Here is a 23,626-nt window from a genome sequence, read left to right as displayed (position 1 = left end):
TTGAAATCCTCACCATTACGAATCTAGGCCTCCTTAGAACTCCGTTAAAGACACACCTTTTTAGACTCGCCTTTTCCCCAGACTAGGGTAGCCTGGTTTTATTTCTTTTGGGGTTTTTAATGTTTTCCGATTTTATCTGTTTTATTACTTTATTTGCTGTTTTGACTTATCGCGATGTGCTGTGTTTTGCTTTTGTTTTTTTTCTTCTTAATGTTATTGTATAATACTTTCCGCCTTTTATTTATCAAAAACTATGTTTGTCTTTGTTGTAAAGCACTTTGAGGATCTTTCGGGTTTTTGTAAAGGGCTATATAAATAAATTTGATTGATTGAACCCAGGTTAAGAACCACAGGTCTAGACTGTAAGGGGCAGCAAACTAATAGGTTACCAAAGTGTAGCATTGATACGGCTTTTTAGCACCTTTTGAAATTTTCGTGACAACGGTTTAAGGTTTGAGAATAGATCAGTGCTGCACAACTTTTTTACAAACCTGTGTCATTATTTTTCCTTGCATTTTTTTTCTTCTGTATCAGCTTTTGTCTGTTTTGATCCCGTTGTGAAGGGTAATACTGTTTGACTGTTTGTCACCTTCATTAATGAATAAAAACATTTAAGTCTGAAGAATGGTATCATTTGTCTTCAGGGATCTGACGACTGTTTGGTAAAGATCTGGAGCACTGACAGCGGATGTCTGCTAGCAACCTTGCGCGGGCATGCTGCTGAGATCTCCGACATGGCAGTCAGCCATGAGAACACGATGATCGCCGCCGGATCGTGCGACAAGACAATCCGCGTTTGGTGCTTGCAGACGTGCGCTCCCCTAGCCGTGCTGGAGGGTCACGCAGCGTCCATTACTTCGCTACAGGTAAGGAGTTCACATCTGTACAAATTTAGTGTCCCCAAGCATGACTTAATGTTTATTTGGTTGCCATTCTGGAACAAACAAGCAAGCAAATTTGATAAAAGGCCTAGAAAAGCTGATCTGTTTTGTGCTGATTTTCACATAACTCTCAATAAACTGGGGTTTACTGTTTATAATATTAACTTTTTATGGTAGTTGTTATATCAACAAGCTAATGTAAACTGCTTGTGTTTGCAGTTTTCTCCTCTTTGCAGTGGCTCTAAGCGTTACCTGTCCTCCACGGGTGCTGACGGCACCATCTGTTTCTGGCAATGGGATGCACGCACACTCAAGTTCGGGTAGGACGCAGCTGTAATGTGTATACTTATTTTCTTTATTATGCATCATTATTAATATTGGTATTATTAACAAATAGCCTGTAAAATATAGTTGATCTTAAAAAAAAAAAAAAAACAGTTTTACATTTTCACCTTGGAAATAATAATAATGTGCTTGTTCTATTGCTAGTGGTTTAAAGTTTAAAACCACTCGGCCTTTGACATCTGACAGAAAGTAATGGAGAATTATCAGTAAGGTGTTTGGTACTGTCACATCCTGATATTTAATGAATTGTGGTACTTGTGCATTAGTATATTTCTTTGTTTCATTTCTGGTTCTATGGTTGTCATTGCACTTTTCCCTTCTTTGGGGACATCAACTTTTCCTTGCTTCCAGTCAGAGGCCAAGTAAGTTCACTGAGCGTTCCAGACCTGGCGTCCAGATGATGTGTTCCTCCTTTAGTGCAGGTGAATTTGTTTACTCTCAAACCGTTCTTTACAAATTCAGCTTGTGGACATTGGAAACCATTGGATGAGTTCGAAATACCATCCTAAATATAAGATATTTTTGTGGGTACAGGCGGAATGTTCCTGGCGACAGGAAGCACAGATCACATCATCAGAGTCTACTACTTTGGTTCAGGACAGCCAGAGAAGATCTCGGAACTGGAGTCTCATACGGTCAGTAAACTCATGAAACATTAAAGGTAAACTTCTATATTTATATAAGTGGCAGGTGTATTAGGCTTTTATTTGGGGTGAAACCTTCCTAAATACAAAGGCATAAATGACACATGGCACTTCATAGGAGAGCTAGCTTCCATAGAACTTTATTTATAGTATCGTGCAGATATCATAAACTCCCTATTCTAAACAAAAAACATTTGTAGCAGATAAAATACAATGATTTGGAGCATTCTTTTTCACACTGGCTCTGTATTTTTCATCATCTAGGACAAAGTGGACAGCATCCAGTTCTCACACTGCAGTGACCGGTAGGTTTCTTACTGCTAGCTTGCGTGGAAAGTTGTTGTAGTTTATTTTGGAAAGCTTTATTTTAATTGAATTGTCAGAATTAGGCCTGCACAATATATCGTTTGAACATCGTCAGTGCAATGTGCGCATGCGCAATAGTCCCATAGCAGGACATAGGTTTTTTTGTTTTTGTTTTGTTTTGTTTCATAAAAGCAGCAATTATGCAGCCATGGCTTCCTGGATCCCTACACCAATCATCATTCACAGATAAACCCACTTAGCCTGGATTAAATGGTATTATATGAATACTAGGGATGTCCCGATTGCATATTTTTGCACCCGAGTCACCCGATTTTAAGACTCCCTATCCGATACCGAAATTTTTTTGGTTATTTTTTTGCTTTGACTGTCAAGCTGCCGAGAACAGTCTCTCACTTACATAATGAATGAGTTGCCACATCACACTTCAGACTGAGGGGCCGTTTACATGGTGACTCTCCGAGAATACGAAAAATTTCAAATTTGCATTTATATGGTTCCGTCTTCATTCGAACATTGTCGCAATTCTGCTTGAAAACGATCTAGTATTCATGCCAGGTCTTAGGGGGCAGTGCAGATTTACAAGGCGACAGCGAATGATGCACTTTGACCCCACCAAACTCCTCAGCCCGGAAAAAAATAATGCCCGCCCACTCCAAGCAATGGCATTTTCCTTTTGCTCGAAAAGGCACAAAAAATGGAAACATTCAACATATTTAAATTTAAAAACATGATTAAAGCAGTGAATTAATGCCGACTGTTTTTAATGTTTAATAGCGCCGCTGACGTTATCGGCGCCGCGGAAGCTTTTGATATGCATGCAGAGCAAGCCCCCACAATGGAATTCTTCCACTTTGGAGGCAGGATTCAGAATTTTTCGTCTTTGCCGACACCATATGCACGCGAGGCCATTCTGCTACTCAGTCATTGAGTCTTTGTGTCGCAGAGTCGCCATGTAAACTGCCCCTCAGTACCAAGTTGAACAATGATTAACATATTTGTGCCTTTGATCGTAGAGCTACCAAGGCATCTCTGGCCAGATCAAAGTTACAAACCTGTCAGTCATCATTAACTTTAAGTACCAAATGCCAGCTGCACTGGTGACCAAGAAAAAGTTTGGTCGCACTGCTTAGCAGGAGGGAGGGTAAGAGGCTGTACGAGAATGAAACAGAAAACCCCCCGATTCTTTTCACCCATTTCCGATCCTCTGTAAAATAGCGCGACCGGCCCGATTTTCGATCACATGAACTGATTGGGACATCTCTAATGAATACAATGTGGTCACAGTGCGTCCACCAAAGTCTTCTCAAACAGAGCTATTCAAGTCATCTGGTGGAAATTCTTCTAATTCTAATATAGGAATATATATCGCAAACTACCAAAAAGTCGCAATGTCAGTTTTTTCCAATTTAAGTAATGTTGTTTTCACTCGGCGGCTGAACTGTATACACATTAGTTGGTAGACGTGAGGTGTTTGTTTGGCATTTTCATGAATTAGTTTTGGGGTTTTTTCTCTCTTCTCGCTATTAGGTTCGTGAGCGGCAGCAGGGATGGCACAGCGCGAATCTGGCAACTGCAGCCTCAAGGCTGGAAGAGCATCCTGCTTGACATGCAGACCAAATTACCTGGGTATGTGTAGTTCTTTGTAAGCCCCTATTTATAACCATGCGTAACATCAAAATATGAGCAATAACTGTATACAGGTCGTCCTTGGGTTACGACGGACTCGATTTACACGATTTAGACTCAGAGGTTACGGCTGTATATACCACATATATTATACGAGACTATAAGTTGCAGTTTTTTTCATAGTTTGGCTGGGGGTGCGACTTTTACTCTGGAGCGACTTATGTGTGAAATTATTAACACATTATTAAATCATTTTACATGTTATTTTGGTGTTTTGGAGTGACACTGATGGTTTGGTAAACTTGTTAGCAGTAATGCTATAGTTATTTGAGTAACTCTTAATAGCTATGTTACGTTAACATACCGTGCACGTTCGCATTTCGTTGTTCTTGTAAAATGTAAAATTATCATACTGTACACTTATTCAGCATGTTGTTCTCTATTGTATTTTTATTTTAAATTGCCTTTCAAGATGACATATCTGTTCTATGTGTTGGATTTTATCAAGTAAATATCTCACCAAAAATGCGACTTATACTCCGGTGCCACTTAAATAAGTGTTTTTCCCTCTTTGTTGGGCATTTTATGGCTGGTGCGACTTATACTCAGGTGCGACTTATAGTCCGAAAAATACAGTAACCTCTTTTGTACTGTTTATTGTTCGTTTTCAATTGTGGTCGAATATTTTGGGCGAGTTTATGTGATTGTTTTTGATGATGCGCGGACGCTAATTGATACATGCTAATCGTTTATGTGGATTTTTATTGCTGTATCAGCAGCTACTTGTAAACGCAACAGTACAATAAGGTATAATACATATATTTGGATAATTTTATTTATTTAGAGGGTGTTTTGAATTATTTAAACTTTTAAAGGTTTAATTCCGATTTCTGACGTGGAAATTCGGGTTACATCACCAGCGCAGGAACGGAACTCGTTCGTAAACCGGGGACTACCTGTATTTTGGTTATGTGGGACTCATTAGTTTTTTTTTTTTCAAGGAAATTTCCACCTATTCATAATCATTTTAACTTTCAAGATTTACACTGAAGTGTAGCTCAATTTACTGGTTGGAAAACAACAATTTGAGGACTTTTCTTTAGAAAGTACAACCCGCCACCATTAGAAGACAAGGTGACCAAGCTGAAGGTAACCATGGTGGCATGGGACCGCCACGACAGGACAGTAATAACAGCAGCCAACAACTTGACCCTGAAAGTGTGGAATTCCATTAGCGGGAACCTGGATCACGTCCTTATGGTATGTATGGCTATTTATAAAATACTTTTAACACGATGTCAATGTGATATTTTGGCGTGTACATAGTTAAAAGATGGTTGCAAGATTTTAAGTAGTTTTTGAAGAATGGTCGCAAGTGGCCAATTTGACCCTAAAATGAGCTATTCAAACCAAAAACAATGTCTTGCTTTTCTTTTCAGACATGCATTCTTTATACTTTTTTTTCTTTTTACAATTGACATACATATAAAATTGGCCCAATTTTTATGAGAAAGACAGCCCCTGCAACTAACAATTATTTTCATAATGGATTAATCGGCCGACCAATTAAAGAATTAATCGGATAAATGTCACTTTTGCACTCTGAATTACCTACACAATATACCTAGAAGTTGTTTGTGGCATGTTGTAAGTGGCCTCTCTCGCTCTCGCGCTCTCTACAAGGAAAAGGTGAAAAATTATTTTTGTAATCGATTAACTAGTTAGTACGAGTAATCTGATAACAAATAATATATAATAGTATAATAGTATACTATCACTTCTTTCACTACTATGATATATATATATATATATATATATATGTATATATATATATTAGGGCTGCCAAAATTATCGCGTTAACGTGCGGTAATTAATTTTTTAAATTAATCACGTTAAAATATTTGACGCAATTAACGCACATGTCCCGCTCAGACAGTATTCTGCCTTTTGGTAAGTTTTACAGCAAGGCTTTTTGTGCTGTCTAACAGCGAACACTTGTGGTCGCTTTGCGACATGGTTTATTTTTTCCTTGCCAGTTCAGTATGGCTGCACAACGTCTCGGGCTGACGCCTACGTTGTAATGTTGTGCTTATATGATCCTTGGACAAGATTTGTCCGTAAGTATGGTTGTTGTAAAGAAGGTACATATTATGTTAGTAAGCGAAATGTTCTTTTTGTATGAGACGCTTTTTGTTTATGTTTATTGAACCTGTATAGCGTGCTAAGCTAACGTTGTTGCCAATGCAATGCTTGTGTACTTTTTTTTTTTTTTGTAGTTTTACGACGGTCTATAGAGGACAATGGTTTGAGGCTATTTTATTAATAAATCAGATGAAAAAGGAAGAAGTCTGATTATTAAGGCGTCGTTCACTAGCTGTCTAGCTTTGGGAAAAAGTAGACGCTTCGGAGTGAGGACAGCATAGACAGATTTAAATGACAGTAGACTGAAATGCCCACTACAGTCCTTATGTACCGTATGTTGAATGTACAGTGGGGAGAACAAGTATTTGATACACTGCCATTGGGAAAACCCATTGGCAGTGTATCAAATACTTGTTCTCCCTACTGTATATATCCATCTTGTGTCTTATCTTTCCATTCCAACAATTTATTTTACAGAATATATATATAATTTACAGAAAAATATGGCATATTTTATGGATGGTTTGAATTGCGATTAATTAATTTTTAAGCTGTAATTAACTCGATTAAAAATTTTAATCGTTTGACAGCCCTAATATATATACATATTAGTATAAAAAATAAATGATCTAAGTACAACAAAAGAACAACTGGCTAACTTACAAAGCAAAAGTCCCCTTGCTTAAATGCTATCAAATCCTTGGTTTTTTTGCAATGCTTTTAACAAATGGTTCAAACACATATTACCACAAAAAAAAATACAGCTAAATATACCTATAAACTAAATTACGAATGCATTAAAGAAAAACTTTAGCTCACCAAAAACTTTGCTTATGTTGGTCTTAACAGGGAGCAGCTGGATTCAGCCATGTCAAATGAGTTATATTCACTGTTCCCACTAGAGGGATGCGTATCCACCCAAAACAATAAACCGAAATGCAAACCCTTTCGACAGAAACCATTACAACGCTACTATAATTAAACAAATACTCGAAGCAGCAAAAATGTAATTCGAATGCTTTTTCTAATCGAATTAGTCGAGTTAATCGATTAATCGTTGCAGCACTACTACAGGGAAACAACATTAGTTCATCTAATGACCCACTTTTAAAAGGCAACTATACCAGTGTTTTGTAGAACATGGATGACTATTTCCTTCAACTGTATCAATTATCAAATTCGTTGGTAATTAATTTATTAATCGATTCAATTGAATAGTTGTTGCAGCTTTATTAAGAAGCTAGTTTAGACGGTAAGATGTCCGAAAGCTGGTAAAAATGTGAATTGTTGTTTTCCAAAGTAAAAGCAGACTTTTGTTCATGTCTAACTTAACAAAAATATAATGAAAAAATCTGATATTTACAACTGACAACTTATATTTACTGTATAATTTCAAGAATTAAGACAAGTTTAAGGTGAAGAAGGTCCGAAACGATTAATCGGTTATCAAAATAGTTGTTGATTAATTTGCCAATTGATTAGTTGTCAATTAATCGATTAATTGTTGCACCTCTAGCTAACATTAGTAAAAAAGTAGCGAAGTGACTCTTTTTGGAACGCTGCACAACTTAATCAATCTTAACATTTCATCTGGACAGGGGCATGAAGACGAGGTCTTCGTCCTGGAGCCTCACCCCTTCGACCCGCGCATCCTCTTTTCAGCGGGTCACGATGGCAATTGTATCGTGTGGGACTTGGCCAGAGGGGTCAAGATCCGCTCTTACTTCAACATGGTGAGCTGGCACTGAAAAAAAGATCTGATCCTCTGCGGATATTTTCTTTCTCCTCACATGTGACGCAGATGTTTTTCTTCAATTCTGATGTCTGGATTAAATGAATAAATGAATACATTTAATGATGGTATGCACACTGGCGCCTAACAAATCATCGCTCCAGCAGCTTTTCACAATTCTCAATTTTTGAGTGGAAATTGATGAAAGGAGTAACAAAATACATATTTTAAGTGTCTAAAAAATGTGCTGCCTTTATGTGGACAAATTATGTTTTCTTTTAAATTTCGGTTATTTCTTATTGGCCAGTGCACCTTCAAGTCTGGAACAGTGTTGTTTTCGCTATAACGAGAATATTTCGTTAACGAAACAATTTTTTCATTTGGATGACGTGCTGAAAACGTGTCTTGGGAGACTAAAACATAACGAGATGGATGCCAGTAGTCTTGACGACACGAGAACGAGATGATAATTTGCCATAGTTTCCCATAAATTCACAATGTGTGATATTGTCTTATTGTATTGTGTTAGCACGCATTTATCAACATACATTTCAACATATGTGTCTGGTGCTGCTTGGTAAGTTTTGCTGTTTTATATTGGCTAGATAAGCCATGTTGCTTTCGCCTTTAAAAGTCTGTGCTGAGTGGTCATCACGCTAACTTGTAGCTTTAGTATAGGGTTCACGTTAGCATTAGCATTTAGCGCGGTGACTCAGCGTCTTCTCAAACTCTTAAAAAAAAAAAAAAAAAAAACATTTTAGATACAGTCCGCGGCATCCAGGTGAGTTTAATTAATTGCAAATAATGTTCTGTTTTCCTGCTGAGTGTGTATTATAATCATGAAAATGTCCTTGTAGACTCTACAGTCACGTGCTCGTCTGTCATGTTCATTCAAAATTGTTGGAAACCTTTTATTTATTTATTCATAGACTAAAAGTTTTGAAATTTATAGATGAAAACATTTTGAGGATTGTCGACTAAAACTAGACTAAGACGAACATGAAATGATTAAAATATGACTAAGACGAAAATTAAAATGACTGCCAAAAACAACACTGGTCCGGAAAATACATTAGGCCTGTGCTGTCATATTATCTGTCTACATGTGTTGTGCCACTTTTTGTGCTCAAGATATTGGAGAACATATTACACATACACATATATATATTTGTTAAACCTTTGTCAGGAAAAAAAGTGTCTTGCTGTAGCACAGTGATACCCAACCACTGGCCGGCCCGGTACCCATCTGTGGCACATTTGCTACCGGGCCCCAGAGAAATAAATAATTTATTAACGACTGCAATCTGGCCTGTAGCTCTTGACACATCAATATCCCTGTCTTCTCTATAGACTAATACGAGTAAAGATTTGTATTGGTCGCCATGTAGTGGTTGGCTGCCATTACTGGAGTGTTTGCACACCTATAGCAGCCCTGCATCAGTCAATGTAAACAGTAACGTTAGCTGCTGTGGGCGACTACTTCTTTGGGCAGCTTTTTTACGGGGAAAAGGCCACCTGCCTAGCTAGAAGAGGAGCCTACAGCCAAGTCCAATCTGCATAATATGTGGCTAAAAGCAAGCAAACGAGGCAACAAAAGCGAATGCACTGAGAGCATCATGCCTCGTAGCGAACCGTTTTGCTAAAGCAAAGAAACCTTTGACAATTTGAGAAGAACTCATGATGCCTACGACCTAGGTTAATTACGTCAAATTTTAGGAGAGGCATCTGTTAAAAAAGGTTGTTTCAGCGCACGGTGAGTTACATTTGCCGTGCATTTAATGTTCGTTCTTAGCCCCGTGGTGTTAGTTTATATGAAATGTAATTTTCTGTCACACATTGATGTTCCGTGACAAAAAAAAAGAAAAAAAAAAAAAAAAGGCCCACAATACACCGGTCCGTGTTGCAAAAAAGGTTGGGGACCATTGCTGTAGCACATAGTTGAGAATTTCCGCCACCATTGCTGTAGCCCATAGTTAAGAATTTCCGCCAACTCTTTTACATTTCCCCAGATTGAGGGTCAGGGGCACGGAGCGTTGTTTGACTGCAAATGTAGCCCAGACGGTCAACATTTTGCTGCCACCGACTCCCATGGTCATCTACTCATTTTTGGCTTTGGTTCCAGCAGCAAGTACGACAAGGTGAGATCCTTCACACTCGCACTTTCCAGCACTCATACGCAATACACACACGTATACGTTTACACACACGTACTTACTAAATGTACATATATCTTTACTTGATGGCTTCATTCTGCTATTTTTAAGATCGCCGACCAGATGTTCTTCCACACTGACTACCGGCCTCTAATCCGTGACGCCAACAACTATGTGCTGGACGAGCAGACTCAGCAGGCACCTCACCTGATGCCACCCCCTTTCCTAGTGGACGTGGACGGCAACCCGCATCCGCCCCGATACCAGCGGCTAGTACCCGGCCGAGAGAGCTGCCGTGACGAGCAGCTTATCCCGCAGATGGGAATTACTTCCTCCGGTACGAGTGTAATGTTGTTTTAATTTTCTAACAGCATATAAAGGATTACCAGATAATTAAAACTGAATTATGGTAATGTTATAGTGTCTATTATAAAATGAGCTAATCTGGCCCTTGGGCAAAGGCAAAAAGTATATCCCTGAATCATTGTCAGCCATTAATATCAGGGAATATAATCATGCAAGGGCACAGATGCGTGTGCGGTGCGGATCCACCAAGATATAGCGGCGGAGCCAATCCGTTTCTATTCTGTCATATTGTTCAAATTATACCGGCGGCGGATTGACTGCGGACTGACTGCGGACAAGCTCCGTTGTGCCGAAGCCTGCCAGATGGCTCGGGCTGTTTTCTATTTTTGCCGGAAACGCATCCGTCAAAATGGGTGGAGTCAGGCCTGGCGTCAACAGGCCAGGTGCTTAATCACGGTTTAAACACCAGGGAACATGAACGATTCATTATAGAGGTGCAAAGTCACAAAGTGATTTACGACACAACAGATTATTTTTATAAAAACAACTTTAATAAGGAATCTGCATGGAACCCCATAGCAGAAGCTATGAGGATGGTCGATGAGTTATGCAAGTTATGTAATTTAAAACGGTAATTAAATAGTAGAGAACGGGTTGTTGATGTGGTAGGTGTGTCACAAACCCATGGTAAGGGCAAAAAAAAAAATTGTGGAGAAAATTTTCAGTCAAATAGGCCTGCCGCGATAATAAATTCTAGTGGACGATAAAATATCTCATAAAATATTGCCCCCCACACCCCTTCCCCCCAATTTTTTTTATTTTTATAACCGATTTACAATTACACAGAATACGGTATATATTAATAGATCAAGTACACCCATTTAAACGCAATAAATATTTACTCTTAAATTAAAAAATACTGTTTAAGAAATCACAACTAAAAACGGTACACCATGCCTCATTTAGTAAAAGACAATTTGGCCTGACCTCTTGAAAAAAAAATTCCAATGTGTGTTATAGTTGACGACCTGACTACCACTTTGCCTTTCCGCTGAAAGATGCTCTATAGTACTGTAATTTTCAGACTATAAGCCGTTACTTTTTTCCTTCATTCTGACTCCTGCGGCTTATAGCCCAGTGTGGCTTATTTGTTGATTTAGTTGGGTGAATAGGTAACAAAGCGGCGTCATAAGACTGTCATAAATATGATATGACACTATCATGGTCATTACTGAATGCTTATGACAGATGTCATTAAGTGTCAACCGGCAAATTATGTCAGAAAATCTATCTATGTCCAACTCTGATGGATATTTTACATCCATTCAAAAGTAAGATAATTTGCCGGATAACACTATATGACATCTGTTATAATAATTAATTAATGCTCTTGAGAGTGTTACGTCATATTTATGATTGTCCAGTCTTGTGGCGTCACTGTCAAATAAATTGTTACCAAATACCATAACTAACAATTAATGAAACAACTGGAACAGTAACTTAAGAAATAATGACCACAGATGACTTTTTATTGTTATTTATATCTGTAGAGCTGCATTGCACGCTAGGAGGCATGCTGGACAACAACAGTGTTGACAGCAGGTGGCAGCAGAGGTTGACTGTCTCCCCCAAGGGAGCAGTGATGGCCAAATGAAGCTTCTTGAAGCAATACATGGTGGTTCATTTGGTCTTATGACAGTCGTATGATGCCGCTGTCAAATAAAGTCTTTTGTTGTAAATATCCCATAATACAGGGAGGACAGCTGCGACCTATAGTCCGGTGCGGTTTATCTATGAACAAATGCTGTTTTCTTGTCAAATTTGGTGGGTGGCGGCTTATAGTCAGGTACGCCTTATAGTCCAGAAATTACGGTAACTGTCTGCCAAGACAATAACATATCTGCCTTTTACCATGCTTAACACTATGCTTTTAGTGGAGCAATTACATGGTACTGTCAATTAACACGCCACTGAATTGTACTGACTGCACATAATTAAGACATAATTAGAATACATTGGACTAATGTAACAAACTCAACATTTAGATTCAGTGTATTCATTCTCACTTTTCGTTTTTCTATTTTTTTGTTTATTTACCAGGCTTGAATCAAGTGGTCAGCGAACAGGCGGTGGATGGCCCCAGTCCTCTGGACACAATGATCCAAAGACTACAGCAGGAACAAGACCAGAGGTTGGGCTCCAATGAGACACCTGCAGCTACTGTGCCAGCTGCTGCTACTGCTGCTGCTGTTAATGCCAGCTCACGAGTCAGCAGAGGTATTCATGCTTTGTGAATGCGTTCTAATGCTCTGTTGATTGGCTTCAGTAGTTACTTTTTCATGGAAATAGGCAGCATTCTGTTAAATGACTCAAGGAGTTAAAACATAGAAAACATTTATAAACAATTAAAGACACATTTCAATAATTTCTACTATGTTCTTAGCTGATTAATTGCTGCCAGCTTTAAGTCAGCTGAGAAATTAGGTCCATGTGACCCTCCAATGTGGTTTCATTTGTATCATATTCAGGATTAACGCAGGAAAACAATATGGTCTGTTGATGGGAAAGTAGGCGCGGATCCACTCCGCAGGGGGCCTACTTACAAAAAAAATTCAAATTTTTCCAAAACCAAAGCCGCTAGCGACCTAATACCAAAACAGGCACCTCCCTTAGGCATATATGAGTCTCCATGAGAAGCGGCATCAAAAAAATTCAAAGTCATTCCCTAATAAAATCCAGATTAATTATTTTTTTATATAAGTATATACGTAAGTAACAAAGCTTAAAATGGCTATCAAATTCTCAGATTTTACGCTAGATGTACAAAAATCACCAAATGCAGAAATAATCACCTATATTTTCAGGATCAATAGCAATATTTAACATATCATATAACTTTTTGCCCGAAATAGCAACTTAATTTTTTTTTAAATTGGGTTTTCAACAGCTAATAAATCCGTTGTATTGAGTTCATTTTGTCTACACTTATAGATTAGTTGATTTTTTCTTTTTCTTTTTTCTCTAATCACAGACAATTACTTTATGCTTCTCCCGTCTGCCCTTGTCTTCTTCGGTTCTTTCTTTCTTCGGGCTAATCATATCACATTTTGTAATTGTCAATGATACCGATGATGATGACAATAAACATTTCATTCATTCATTCATTCATTGTTTTAGGTTGTTTTAATTACCTGACATGTTTCGGCAAACACTTCCTCTGGTAGTGACTCTCTGATGAAGGCGGAAGTGTTTGCTGAACATGTCAGGTAATAAAAACAACCTAAAACAATTGTCTGTGATAAAAGAAAAAAATCAACTAAGCTAATAAATCAATTTTCACTTCACAATCTTAATACTTGAGGAAAGCATGCAGAATCATCTTAGTTTTACTCAACAAAAGCAAATTTTGCATTTTTCTATATACAATCACAACTTACTTAGGTTGAATTCCGATGTCACTATTGCCCATTAACGTCTTGCCAGCTATCTGGCCCTCGTTGATTTTAGATTGAAATGTTACATAAAATAAAACGTGTCAAAGCCGAATTTTTCTTTTGTATGGATGCAAAAAAGTCTAAATTATTCCTTTTTTCTTTTTTTTTTTTTTGCCAAAAAAACGGGTAGTTGGATGAAAATTACCTGATTATTTGAATGTAATGTTGCGCTATTGTGTATGGATACAAAATGCAACATGGCGGCCATCACAAAACAAGGATCTTTTTAAGTTGAATATTCTTGGAAATAAATGCGTAAATCCCAGAATTTCTTTAGATATGAACGTAAAACAGTCTAGATTCTTGGTTAAAAGAAAAAACGGGCAGTTATCATTCATTTTACGTAAATAGCTAAAGTTATGCAAATTTTCCATTCATTTTTTTTTTTTCCACTACGTTTCAAAGTGCATGCATGGTGATATTTTATATAATAATTACCTTGAATCCTCAATCATTCTTGAGACACTCCTGCCTGCTCCTATGCACTAAAACTTTTGTCCTGTTTCCACCTAATTCCGGCATTAGACCGCAGTGTTTGTTTGAGTTTATCACAGTTTAAGCTTGCGTGACGCTCTGCCTTGCCCGGCCCCCTACGCGAAACCGTGGCACAATGTCTGTAGGACCTGTCTCGTCAACTGATGGTGAAATCTATGTGAAAACACTCATTGTAGATACAAGTGTTTTTCCCCCTACTTTGTATGTCATGACTAAAAAAACGATCACCTTTGCCCAGGTCTGAATATGCCATGATGGATCTTTTAAAGATGAATTACTTCATTTTAATTTAAAAAACTAAATACAGAAGACATGAACTATTAATTACCAACACAATTGCACTGTTGAGTGGACATAATTTATTTTTAGTAGAAAAAAAACAAAACAAAGTTACCAATATAAGTATGTCTGATAGAAAACGGTAAATAGAAACCTGAACATGTTTTTACAAATCACATAAACTATAAAATAAAGGTCTTCCTACCTTTTTATCCTTTAGCATCTGTAGGGTCCCCAACAGAGGTGCCTTCACCGCCCAACGTGGGCCTTCGTCGCAGTGGGCAGATTGAGGGCGTGCGGCAAATGCACAGCAACGCCCCACGCAGTCAGATGGCCACGGAGGGAGACCTTGTGGCGTGGAGCCGCCGGGTGCTGGTGCCCGAGCTGGAGGACGCCTCTGTTAGGTAACGCACAGCAACAACGCAACATAATGAACCAAGGGCATAGGTTTGGTCTCAATATTAGTGGGGGCGATATAACAGCATAACCTGCATGTACACTTTTTGCTGGGGACGGGACATTAATAAGACCAAACAGATTATTGAATGGGGGTCAGGCCCACATTTCTCATGAATATGAGAATGGCGAATTTGGCGATATGATCAAAGCAAAATAAATCTGTACTGACTTACTTTTATGTGTATTGGTTTACGTGATACAACGTTCGATTCAAACCTTTTTTTTTTTTTCAAAAACTACTAAAGAAACATTTTGACGTGCAGGTCCTTTTATTAAAAATAACTGGGAGCTATCCAAGAATGAGTCCACTTCTAGGGGACACTGGATCACCCCTACCTAGGCTCAAACTAAAGTATTGTAATATAAAAGTGATTTGGGAAAAAAATCATAAAGAAAAAATCTTAAGATATCCTGGGACCGATCTACACCTAAGGCATCCAAAGTATTCTCATTAAATTCTGATGTGTGATTTCATTTCACTTTTTTTTTTCTTCGTGTCAGTTCATGTTCATATCACTGTGCCTCTGAAGTGGACCCATTCTTGAGACTTGCACTCTGAAGCCAGCACGTTGCATTATGGTAATGCACATAATGCAAACAATGCCCAAATGAGGGTCGACTAGCTTGACTTCGTTGTTCCTTGTGGAGGCTGTTCTGACCGCAGTAGTTTTGCAGGTTTTTAAGTTCACACAGATGAATGCTATGCAACCGCTGATGCAGGTCGGACTCTTAATAGCAAAATTAGTGGTATTTCCCCCACCTCCATAACTTCGTTGTCTTTTTTTATATTACTTACAGTGGATTGCGCTGGCTGGAAAAAAAACTTTTAATATCCCTCCTCTTCGAAGGGGGTGGAGAAGGTGACATGTTGTATTTCTGTCGGCGAGGTTGTGTGCGCGTGTCTAAGGAGCGGAGGGTCAAGTCATCAGCCAATCAAACGTGCATTTGAGGGGGGGGGAAATGGATCGGCACATTCCGGAAGTGAAAAGGGATAAATGTAAGTCTGAAAATAATGTACTTAATAATGGTAGGATCTAGTATATTCTTACAACATATGGGAAGGCCATAGACTTCATAATGTATTGACAGGACACGGGGCCGATAAACACGGGGCCTGCATTGTTGGCTAGGCTGTCAAAGCTGACGGAGTGGAATCACAAAGAGCTTTTTTCATTGAAAATTCTTGTGAATAAATGCTTAAATCCCCGAATTCTTTATAGAGATAGACGTCTCCCTTCTTGGTTAAAAGCAAAAAAAAACGTGCAGTTAGCGTTTATTTTACGTAAATATGTTGAAGTACAATGCTAGTCTGTTAGTGAACGTAGCTAGCGGCCGCCTGATTTTAACAGAGCTTTTCCGGTGAAAATTCATATGAATAAATGCTTATCCCCGAATTGCTTATAGAAATGGATGTAAAACAGTCTCGATTCTTGTTTAAAAGCAAAAAAAAAAAAAAAAACGTGCAGTTTGCGTTTATTTTACGTAAATATGTCAAAGTACAATGCTAGTTAGTGAATGTAGCTAGCGGCCGCCTGATGTAAACAGAACTTTTCTGGTGATTATTTAAAAAAAAAAAAAAAAAAAAAAAAAGGTCTCGATTCTTGGTTAAAAGCAAAAAAAAAATGCGGTTAGAATATATTTTATGTAAATATTGCGAACTATGATGCCAACGCAGTAGCGGCTAATTTCTTCCATTGATTTTTTTCACGTTTCAAAATGTATGCATGCATGGTATGAAAAATATAATAATTACGACCTTGAATCCTCGAACAGATCACTCAGACTATCCTTCCTGATTGTATGCGGTACAGCTTTTGTACTTTTTCAACAGAAATCCGGCGATAGGTCGCTGCGTGCGTGAGTTTGTGAACAGCTCCTCTTGATGTGGGCACCCCCCTACTTGAATGACCGATCAGAGCCGTCAATACATTATGAAGTCTATGGGGAAGGCAATCAAAATTACCCATATAACTGCACTCATTGTATCATGCAAATAAGGAGGCTTAAAAGTTGGTGGGGACAATTTGAGCATCCTGAAAAGTTGGTAGTGTTCTGTCCCTACCGTCCCTATGCAAACCTATGCCCTTGCAATGAACCCATGTTTATCGTGGGGGTTACATTCCTTATCAACTTGCCATAAATACAATTTCTTGACAAGAGAGTTTGCTGACATTGTGGTCTGTCTGGTGGTTTAGGAAACAGGTGAACTGGCGGGAAGCCAAAGGGGAGGAGGAGATAAATATTTACCAGTCAGAACGCAGGAGACGCACCATCCATTCCCTACCAAAAGAGAGCAGAGTAAGACTTTAAATACATTAACGTAGCGAAAAACCTTTTTTACCTTTTTTTTTCCTGTTACAGTCGACTTTACAACACTTACTGTGTAGTGGTTAAAAACATGTTTGATGGAAGTAACAGGGCTTGATATATTCACCTTGGCCAAGGTCTACGTTGCCTCATTTTTCCCGCCCTGATTATTATCCCGCTAATGGTTCTTTAATGGACTGAGTCACGTTGGCGCCACGCTTTACAAATTCCTGGCTCGCAGGTTCATCCAACTTCGGAGTGTATGGCTGACGAGGTGAGACGGAGTCAAGGTAACCACGGTTACCAGACCCGGGCGGCCGTGGAGGAGACGAGCCGGCAGAGCGCTGAGGCAGCCGATGACGATGACAGTATCTCAGAGGTAGAACATGCCAAACATACGCATTGAATAGAGGCTGTACCTTTTATCAGACACAGAACATGCCAAACATACGCATTGAATAGAGGCTGTACCCTTATCAGACACTAAGTTCCTCATCCACCTAAAAATAAACACGCATAACAAACATATTTTTACTCCTTAGAAGTGTAACAATGGTTGTTGGTTGGAATTCTCTATGAGCATGTAAGAGTTTTAACTTTGTTGGTAGGCAAATCTGTAGCATTAAGTTCAGAATTTTTGTCTTAAGCTTTAATCGTTAAGTTAGTGGGGGTTTATTTAGTCGGTGGACTTGATTTCAACAAATTCCGTGCAGTTAGTTAGTTATTCCTGAGTTTTAAGGCTCCTGAGTGGCTAAGCTCAATGAGCCCGTCCTAGCATGCCAATTAAAATCAACATATGCACGCATGAAAATCACTGATGACCCATGCAATCAATCGTGTTGGCTATGTTTTCAGGATGAAGTTATTAAAACTTGCCATTGCATGCCAATAACTGCAGTATGGACTATGGACAGAAACATTTGTAATCCATTAGCTCTGTAGGTAACAGGCTGCAGAGCGGAGTGATATTTTTCGTACCGGTGTGTTTTTTGTAGCCAGCAGCAAGTATCCACAGTTTGTATTACTCTTGGTTCTTCATAGGAAATTTTTGGTAACTGTCATTTGCCCATTTCTTCTGTCTGTTTCCATAGCCTCTAAATGCACGTTTCACTATGTTGCCATTCTTCAGTCAAGACTCTGTAGACTCATGCTATACTCGAGGAAGGTGGGAAATCGAAGTTTTCCAACCTCCGACCAGGATAAATATCATTGGAACGCCACTCGAACTGGGGGGCCCTGGTCGCGATGTCAGAAAAAAAAAAAGTACCCCAACTTCACGAGTTGCTTCAATCAGACTCGACAAAATGCGCTGCCCGTCGAAAAGCCGTCAATAGTAAAACTAAAGAAGGCAGTTTACAGTGTTGTCTATTTACCTTTGCAGTCATTTTTCCTCCACTATTTGATCGCTTCCAAGAAGCCTTGTTTTCTGGAGGTCAACATGTCTTTTGATGGCCAAAATAAAAAACGCTTGGAATGCCTTGAGGTCGCAACCGTTACCATCCGAGTGGGATAAGTTCGACTTCCCACCTTCCTCGAATGCAGCATGAGCACGAGTGGCCGAAGCACTCCTCTCTATTGTGGTCACATTACGATTCTAAAAAAAAATAGTCCTGCAGAAATAAATGAATTACGGCAGTTTGGTGTCACTTTGTTTTAGCCGCATAGGTATTTTAAACAATGATCTGCATTTTGAATTTATTTGACTATGTTAGATATGTTATTATCGTTTTTTTATCGGAAGGCTAGGAAGGGACCATTGACTCATGCTAGCTCAGCCACTCCGGAGCCCTGAAATGATTGAATAGCTAACAAACTGCACGGAATTTGTGAAATCAACTCCAACGACTAATTTAACCCCCGCTAACTCGAAGATTAAGCCTATTGTCAAAATTTCTGAACTTCCGCTTTAAGACATTATCCAAACTGTCTCTTAAGATCAATTAAATGGTATTCTTTCTGACCTATTGCGATCTATGCTACTTGAAAAGTTAGCTAAGTAATGGAAGTGTCCGTGCTTGCATGCTTGTTGTCAGGGTGAGACAGAGGTACGGCAGATCAATGGACACTCGTCAGAAGAGGAGAAGGATGGAGAGCAAAAAGAGCCATGGCCTGATGATCACAGCAGTTCAAGGTATGACTGGACATCATAGCCTTAAAAATTTAAACTCCTGTTTGTTTTTTTTTCGTGTTACCAAACAAGCATTTCTTTTCCACAGCATTCACTTGAATCATATTCCACATCTACCAAAGACAAAATAAATGAGAGCTTCTTCAAATAATTTGTATTTTGTCAAAACAGAAAAACAACATTCATAAATTAATACTTTAAATTTATAATGATAAACTGAGTTGCATAACTGCATTGCTTAACTGGTTATATGTAAGAGTGTAACTAAGAGTAAAGCTAATGAGCAACCCTAGTTCAAGGTTTATATGCATTTATCACCGTGACAGTCTTTAGTATAATATAACATATAATTTTCGGACTATAAGGAGCACCGGACTATAAGCCGCCACCCACCAAATTTGAAACGGAAACTGCATTTGTTCAGAGATAAGCCGCTCTGGACTATAAGCTGAAGTTGTCCTCACTGTATTATGGGATATTTACACCAAAATATATTAACCGTTAACACTTTATTTGACAGCGGCATCATACAGCTTTCATAAGACCAAATGAAAAACCATGAAGCTTTGAACCAATTGGCTGCAAAGCTTCAAGAAGCTTCATTTGGCCATCACTGCTCCCTTGGGGGAGACAGTCAACCTCTGCTACCACCTGCTGTCAACACTGTTGTTGTCCAACATGCCTCCTAGCATGCATTGCCGCGCCACAGATGTTAATACCATTCAAATTCATGTTCTGTGCTAATTACTTCTTCAGTTACTGTTCTAGTTGTTTCATTAATTGCGAGTTATGGTAGTTGGTAACATTTTATTTGACAGTGGAGCCATAAGACTGTCATTAGACAATCATAATTATGACATGACACTGTCATGAGCATTAATAATTGCTAATGACAGATGTCATTTAGGCTACGTTCATACTACAGGTCTTAATGCACGAATCCGATTTTTTGTCATATCCGTTTTTTTTGGCGTGCCCGTTCAGACTGCCTTTATCCATTGAGACCGTTCAAGTATTACGCATGCGCACTAATTCGCGGTCCGACACGCGCTGAGCAAGACGACCCGCATGCGCAGAAGCATCAAAACAAATGACACACGTCATCCGTCATTCCAGGGATATCATATTTTGCTTTTCAAAAGGAGGACACAAATAACAGACATAAATAATCCCCGTTTAGGCTAATATTCAAAGTTTATATGGATTGATAGCATGCACGCACGGTCAGTGCACGTCACGCACACATACGGGCAGTTTGCCCCGACTCTCGGCCGTGTAGGCAATGTTGAAATATTGCTCACTTGGAGCAGAGAGAAAACTGAGCATTCTCAGGCTTATCCTCAACCCATTTTCATTTTTTATGACTGTTGTCAAGCCAAGCCCTTCCCCATAAGCCGTGTTCACTGCAAGCTAGGCGCTAATAACGCACAGCGGCACCACTACGGTAAGCGTCTCTCTCGCTATTTGATGACGTAATTGCTGCATGAAATCCGATTTGGGAGAGTGGACAGTACAGACTGCCGCGACAGTCTGGAAAAATGTGGCCCAGATCGGATTTGAACCACATACGAAAGTGACCCAGATCGGATTTGAAATGGTCCAGTTCTATGCGACTTGTCACGTTCAGACCGTCAAGTTAATGCCTCACTCGAGTCGGAAAAAGACGAAAAAATCGGATTCGTGCATTAAGACCTGTAGTATGAACGTAGCCTTAGTGTTATTTAGCAAGTTATCTGTCTTTTGAATGGATGTAAAAGATCCGAGCTGGACATAAATGGAGTTAGTGACATAATTTGCCGGTTGACACTTAATGACATCTGTCATAAGCATTCAGTAATGCCCAAGATAGTGTCATGTCACAATCATGACTGGCGTATGAAGTGTTATCTATTAACCCAAATAAAATGCACTGGACTATAATCCGCAGGATTTAAAATGAAGGATAAAAGTAGCGGTTTATAGTCCAAAACTTACGGTATGCAATGAGGACACAAGCTAAAGCCTGACGATTGTTGTTCTTGTCTGCTCAGTGATTATTCCAGCGATTATTCTGACTGGACAGCTGACGCGGGCATCAACTTGGAGCCGCCGAAGAAAAGTGTGAAAGTGAAGAAGAAGAGCAGCAGCTCAGAAGAGGACGGCGACAAGAAGCGGGACACTAAAAAAGAACGCAAGAAGGACAAAGCCGACAAGGACGGCGCTCTACCAAAGAAGAAAAAGCCAAAAGAGAAGAGGAAGGTTTGTTAGTTAAAAAAGATGAAGAAATACGGTTTTCTTTTTAAAACCAACTATTTTGTCTGGCAGAGAGCAGAGTTTCAGGAGCAAGGACTGAGTTTAGAGGAGTGGCTTCCCTCTTCCTGGATCACGGACCTGCTTCCCAGGAGATGTCCTTATATTCCACAGATGGGAGATGAGGTAAGTTGAGATAGATATTTATTTAAAGGACCTGAAAAGTTATTAGAGATTAATAAATGAAGGAATTATATGAAAGTTATGAAGAGTGACAAGTATAGTGTTACAGGTGATGCAATGAAAAATGTGGGTGCATCTACATTTTGTGCTGGTGCACCTTAAGAAAAAAATTAGGTGCAACCAATGCAAAAAGTGTGGAGGCTTGGCAATATACACTCACCGGCCACTTTATTAGGTACACCATGCTAGTAACGGGTTGGACCCCCCTTTTGCCTTCAGAACTGCCTCAATTCTTCATAGCATAGATTCAACAAGGTGCTGGAAGCATTCCTCAGAGAGTTTGGTCCATATTGACATGATGGCACCACACAGTTGGTGCAGATTTGTCGGCTGCACATCCATGATGCGAATTTCCCGTTCCACCACATCCCAAAGATGCTCAATTGGATTGAGATCTGGTGACTGTGGAGTAGAGCAGGGCGGTAAACCGAAAATTTACCGTCACCGAAATTCTTAACGATGACCGACGTAATTTTGACCATGTCGGTAAATTCGGTAAATTAATAAAACAAGAAAATATAGTCTTTTCATCCCGCTTTGATTCTGTGTTGTTCGTCTATGTTCATTCCCCTTTAAGAAAGCAGTGAATGTGCTTACGTAGGGAGTCACGTGATCATCAGGAAGCCAATCAAACAAAAGCCCGGTAAGCTAGCGCTAGCAGCTAACGCTACAAGCAAAACGTGATGGAGTGTGGCTTAAGGGAGGTTCACCAAACTTTCAACCGACATTTAGTAGACTCTTGGTGGCATCCAGACGGGCTTTCACCCGCTGTCCTCCTTTGTTCTCACGATTTCCGGAGATGGTGCTTTCAGTGTTTTCTACTGGTAGCGAGGCTAACGCTAGCTAGCGGCTAACGCTACAAATGAACGTTATGGAGTCGGATAGCGGCTCTAACATTGTCGAAACGGCTGAACTTAATGAGTGGATTGAGCACGGACTGCATCTAGCAATTACTATGTGGCGTTATTTTGTATCTGTCTGTGTGTGATTCCTCTGAAAGCTTTTGTGATGGTAAAGCATTCAGCATAAAGTAGAATCCAACGGCAAAACTTATAATGACCGAGAAATGGCCCCAGCTATTTTTATTGTGCGTGCATTTATTGAAAAATGCACTGGGGGGGGACCCTTAAACCATAAAGTAAACACTTGTATTTAATAATTATGTCACAGCAGCCATTAACAATAAGTTGTCTTTTTGAAGTGTACTGTTCAAGCTGCAAGTCATTTGTGTTACAATTACATGTTTGCACAGGCATATTGATTTTGACAATGTACATTGTTCAAGTCATACACGCTGTTATAAATGTTCATACTTGAATTCTTATTGCTTACAATACATTTTTATAAACTTAATGTTTAGACTGCATGTACAATTGTTAAATACAGTATATCAAATTGAATGCTGGTAAATAAATCAACAAGAAATAGTTAATCTGTATTTCATGCATTGATTCAGATTTTCAAATTATATAACAGTCCGCTTGGGCGAATTTATCGGCATTTATCGTTATCGAGATAAATCTGCTCAATTTATCGTGATACATGTTTAAGGCCATATCGCCCAGCCCTACTGTGGAGGCCATTTGAGTACAGTAAACTCATTGTCATGTTCAAGAAACCAGTCTGAGATTATTCCAGCTTTATGACATGGTGCATGATCCTGCTGAAAGTATCCATCAGAAGTTGGGTACATTGTGGTCATGAAGAGATGGACATGGTCAGCAACAATACTCAGGTAGGCTGTGGTGTTCCAACGATGCTCAATTGGTACCAAGGGGCCCAAAGAGTGCCAAGAAAATATTCCCCACACCATTACACCACCACCAACACCAGCCT

General features: G+C 39.2%; 1 protein-coding gene across 1 annotated transcript in view; it reads left to right on the top strand.

Moving 5' to 3' along the window:
- The window catches only part of phip (pleckstrin homology domain interacting protein), a 65,476-nt gene that overhangs the window by 12,657 nt on the left and 29,193 nt on the right, over positions 1-23,626 (top strand). Inside the window, exons 8-24 of the mRNA XM_057822097.1 lie at positions 645-866; positions 1,101-1,201; positions 1,578-1,648; positions 1,761-1,861; positions 2,135-2,175; positions 3,725-3,823; positions 4,927-5,083; positions 7,564-7,698; positions 9,707-9,835; positions 9,962-10,187; positions 12,257-12,433; positions 14,645-14,828; positions 17,079-17,181; positions 17,432-17,569; positions 19,224-19,321; positions 21,349-21,556; positions 21,623-21,733. Of these exons, the coding sequence (XP_057678080.1) occupies positions 645-866; positions 1,101-1,201; positions 1,578-1,648; positions 1,761-1,861; positions 2,135-2,175; positions 3,725-3,823; positions 4,927-5,083; positions 7,564-7,698; positions 9,707-9,835; positions 9,962-10,187; positions 12,257-12,433; positions 14,645-14,828; positions 17,079-17,181; positions 17,432-17,569; positions 19,224-19,321; positions 21,349-21,556; positions 21,623-21,733 (2,301 nt within the window). The remainder of the gene's footprint in view (positions 1-644; positions 867-1,100; positions 1,202-1,577; positions 1,649-1,760; positions 1,862-2,134; positions 2,176-3,724; positions 3,824-4,926; positions 5,084-7,563; positions 7,699-9,706; positions 9,836-9,961; positions 10,188-12,256; positions 12,434-14,644; positions 14,829-17,078; positions 17,182-17,431; positions 17,570-19,223; positions 19,322-21,348; positions 21,557-21,622; positions 21,734-23,626) is intronic.

The sequence above is a fragment of the Corythoichthys intestinalis genome, chromosome 19 (assembly GCF_030265065.1).
Source record: "Corythoichthys intestinalis isolate RoL2023-P3 chromosome 19, ASM3026506v1, whole genome shotgun sequence".
NCBI lineage: Eukaryota > Metazoa > Chordata > Actinopteri > Syngnathiformes > Syngnathidae > Corythoichthys > Corythoichthys intestinalis.
This window is presented reverse-complemented; position numbering and strand designations above follow the sequence as displayed.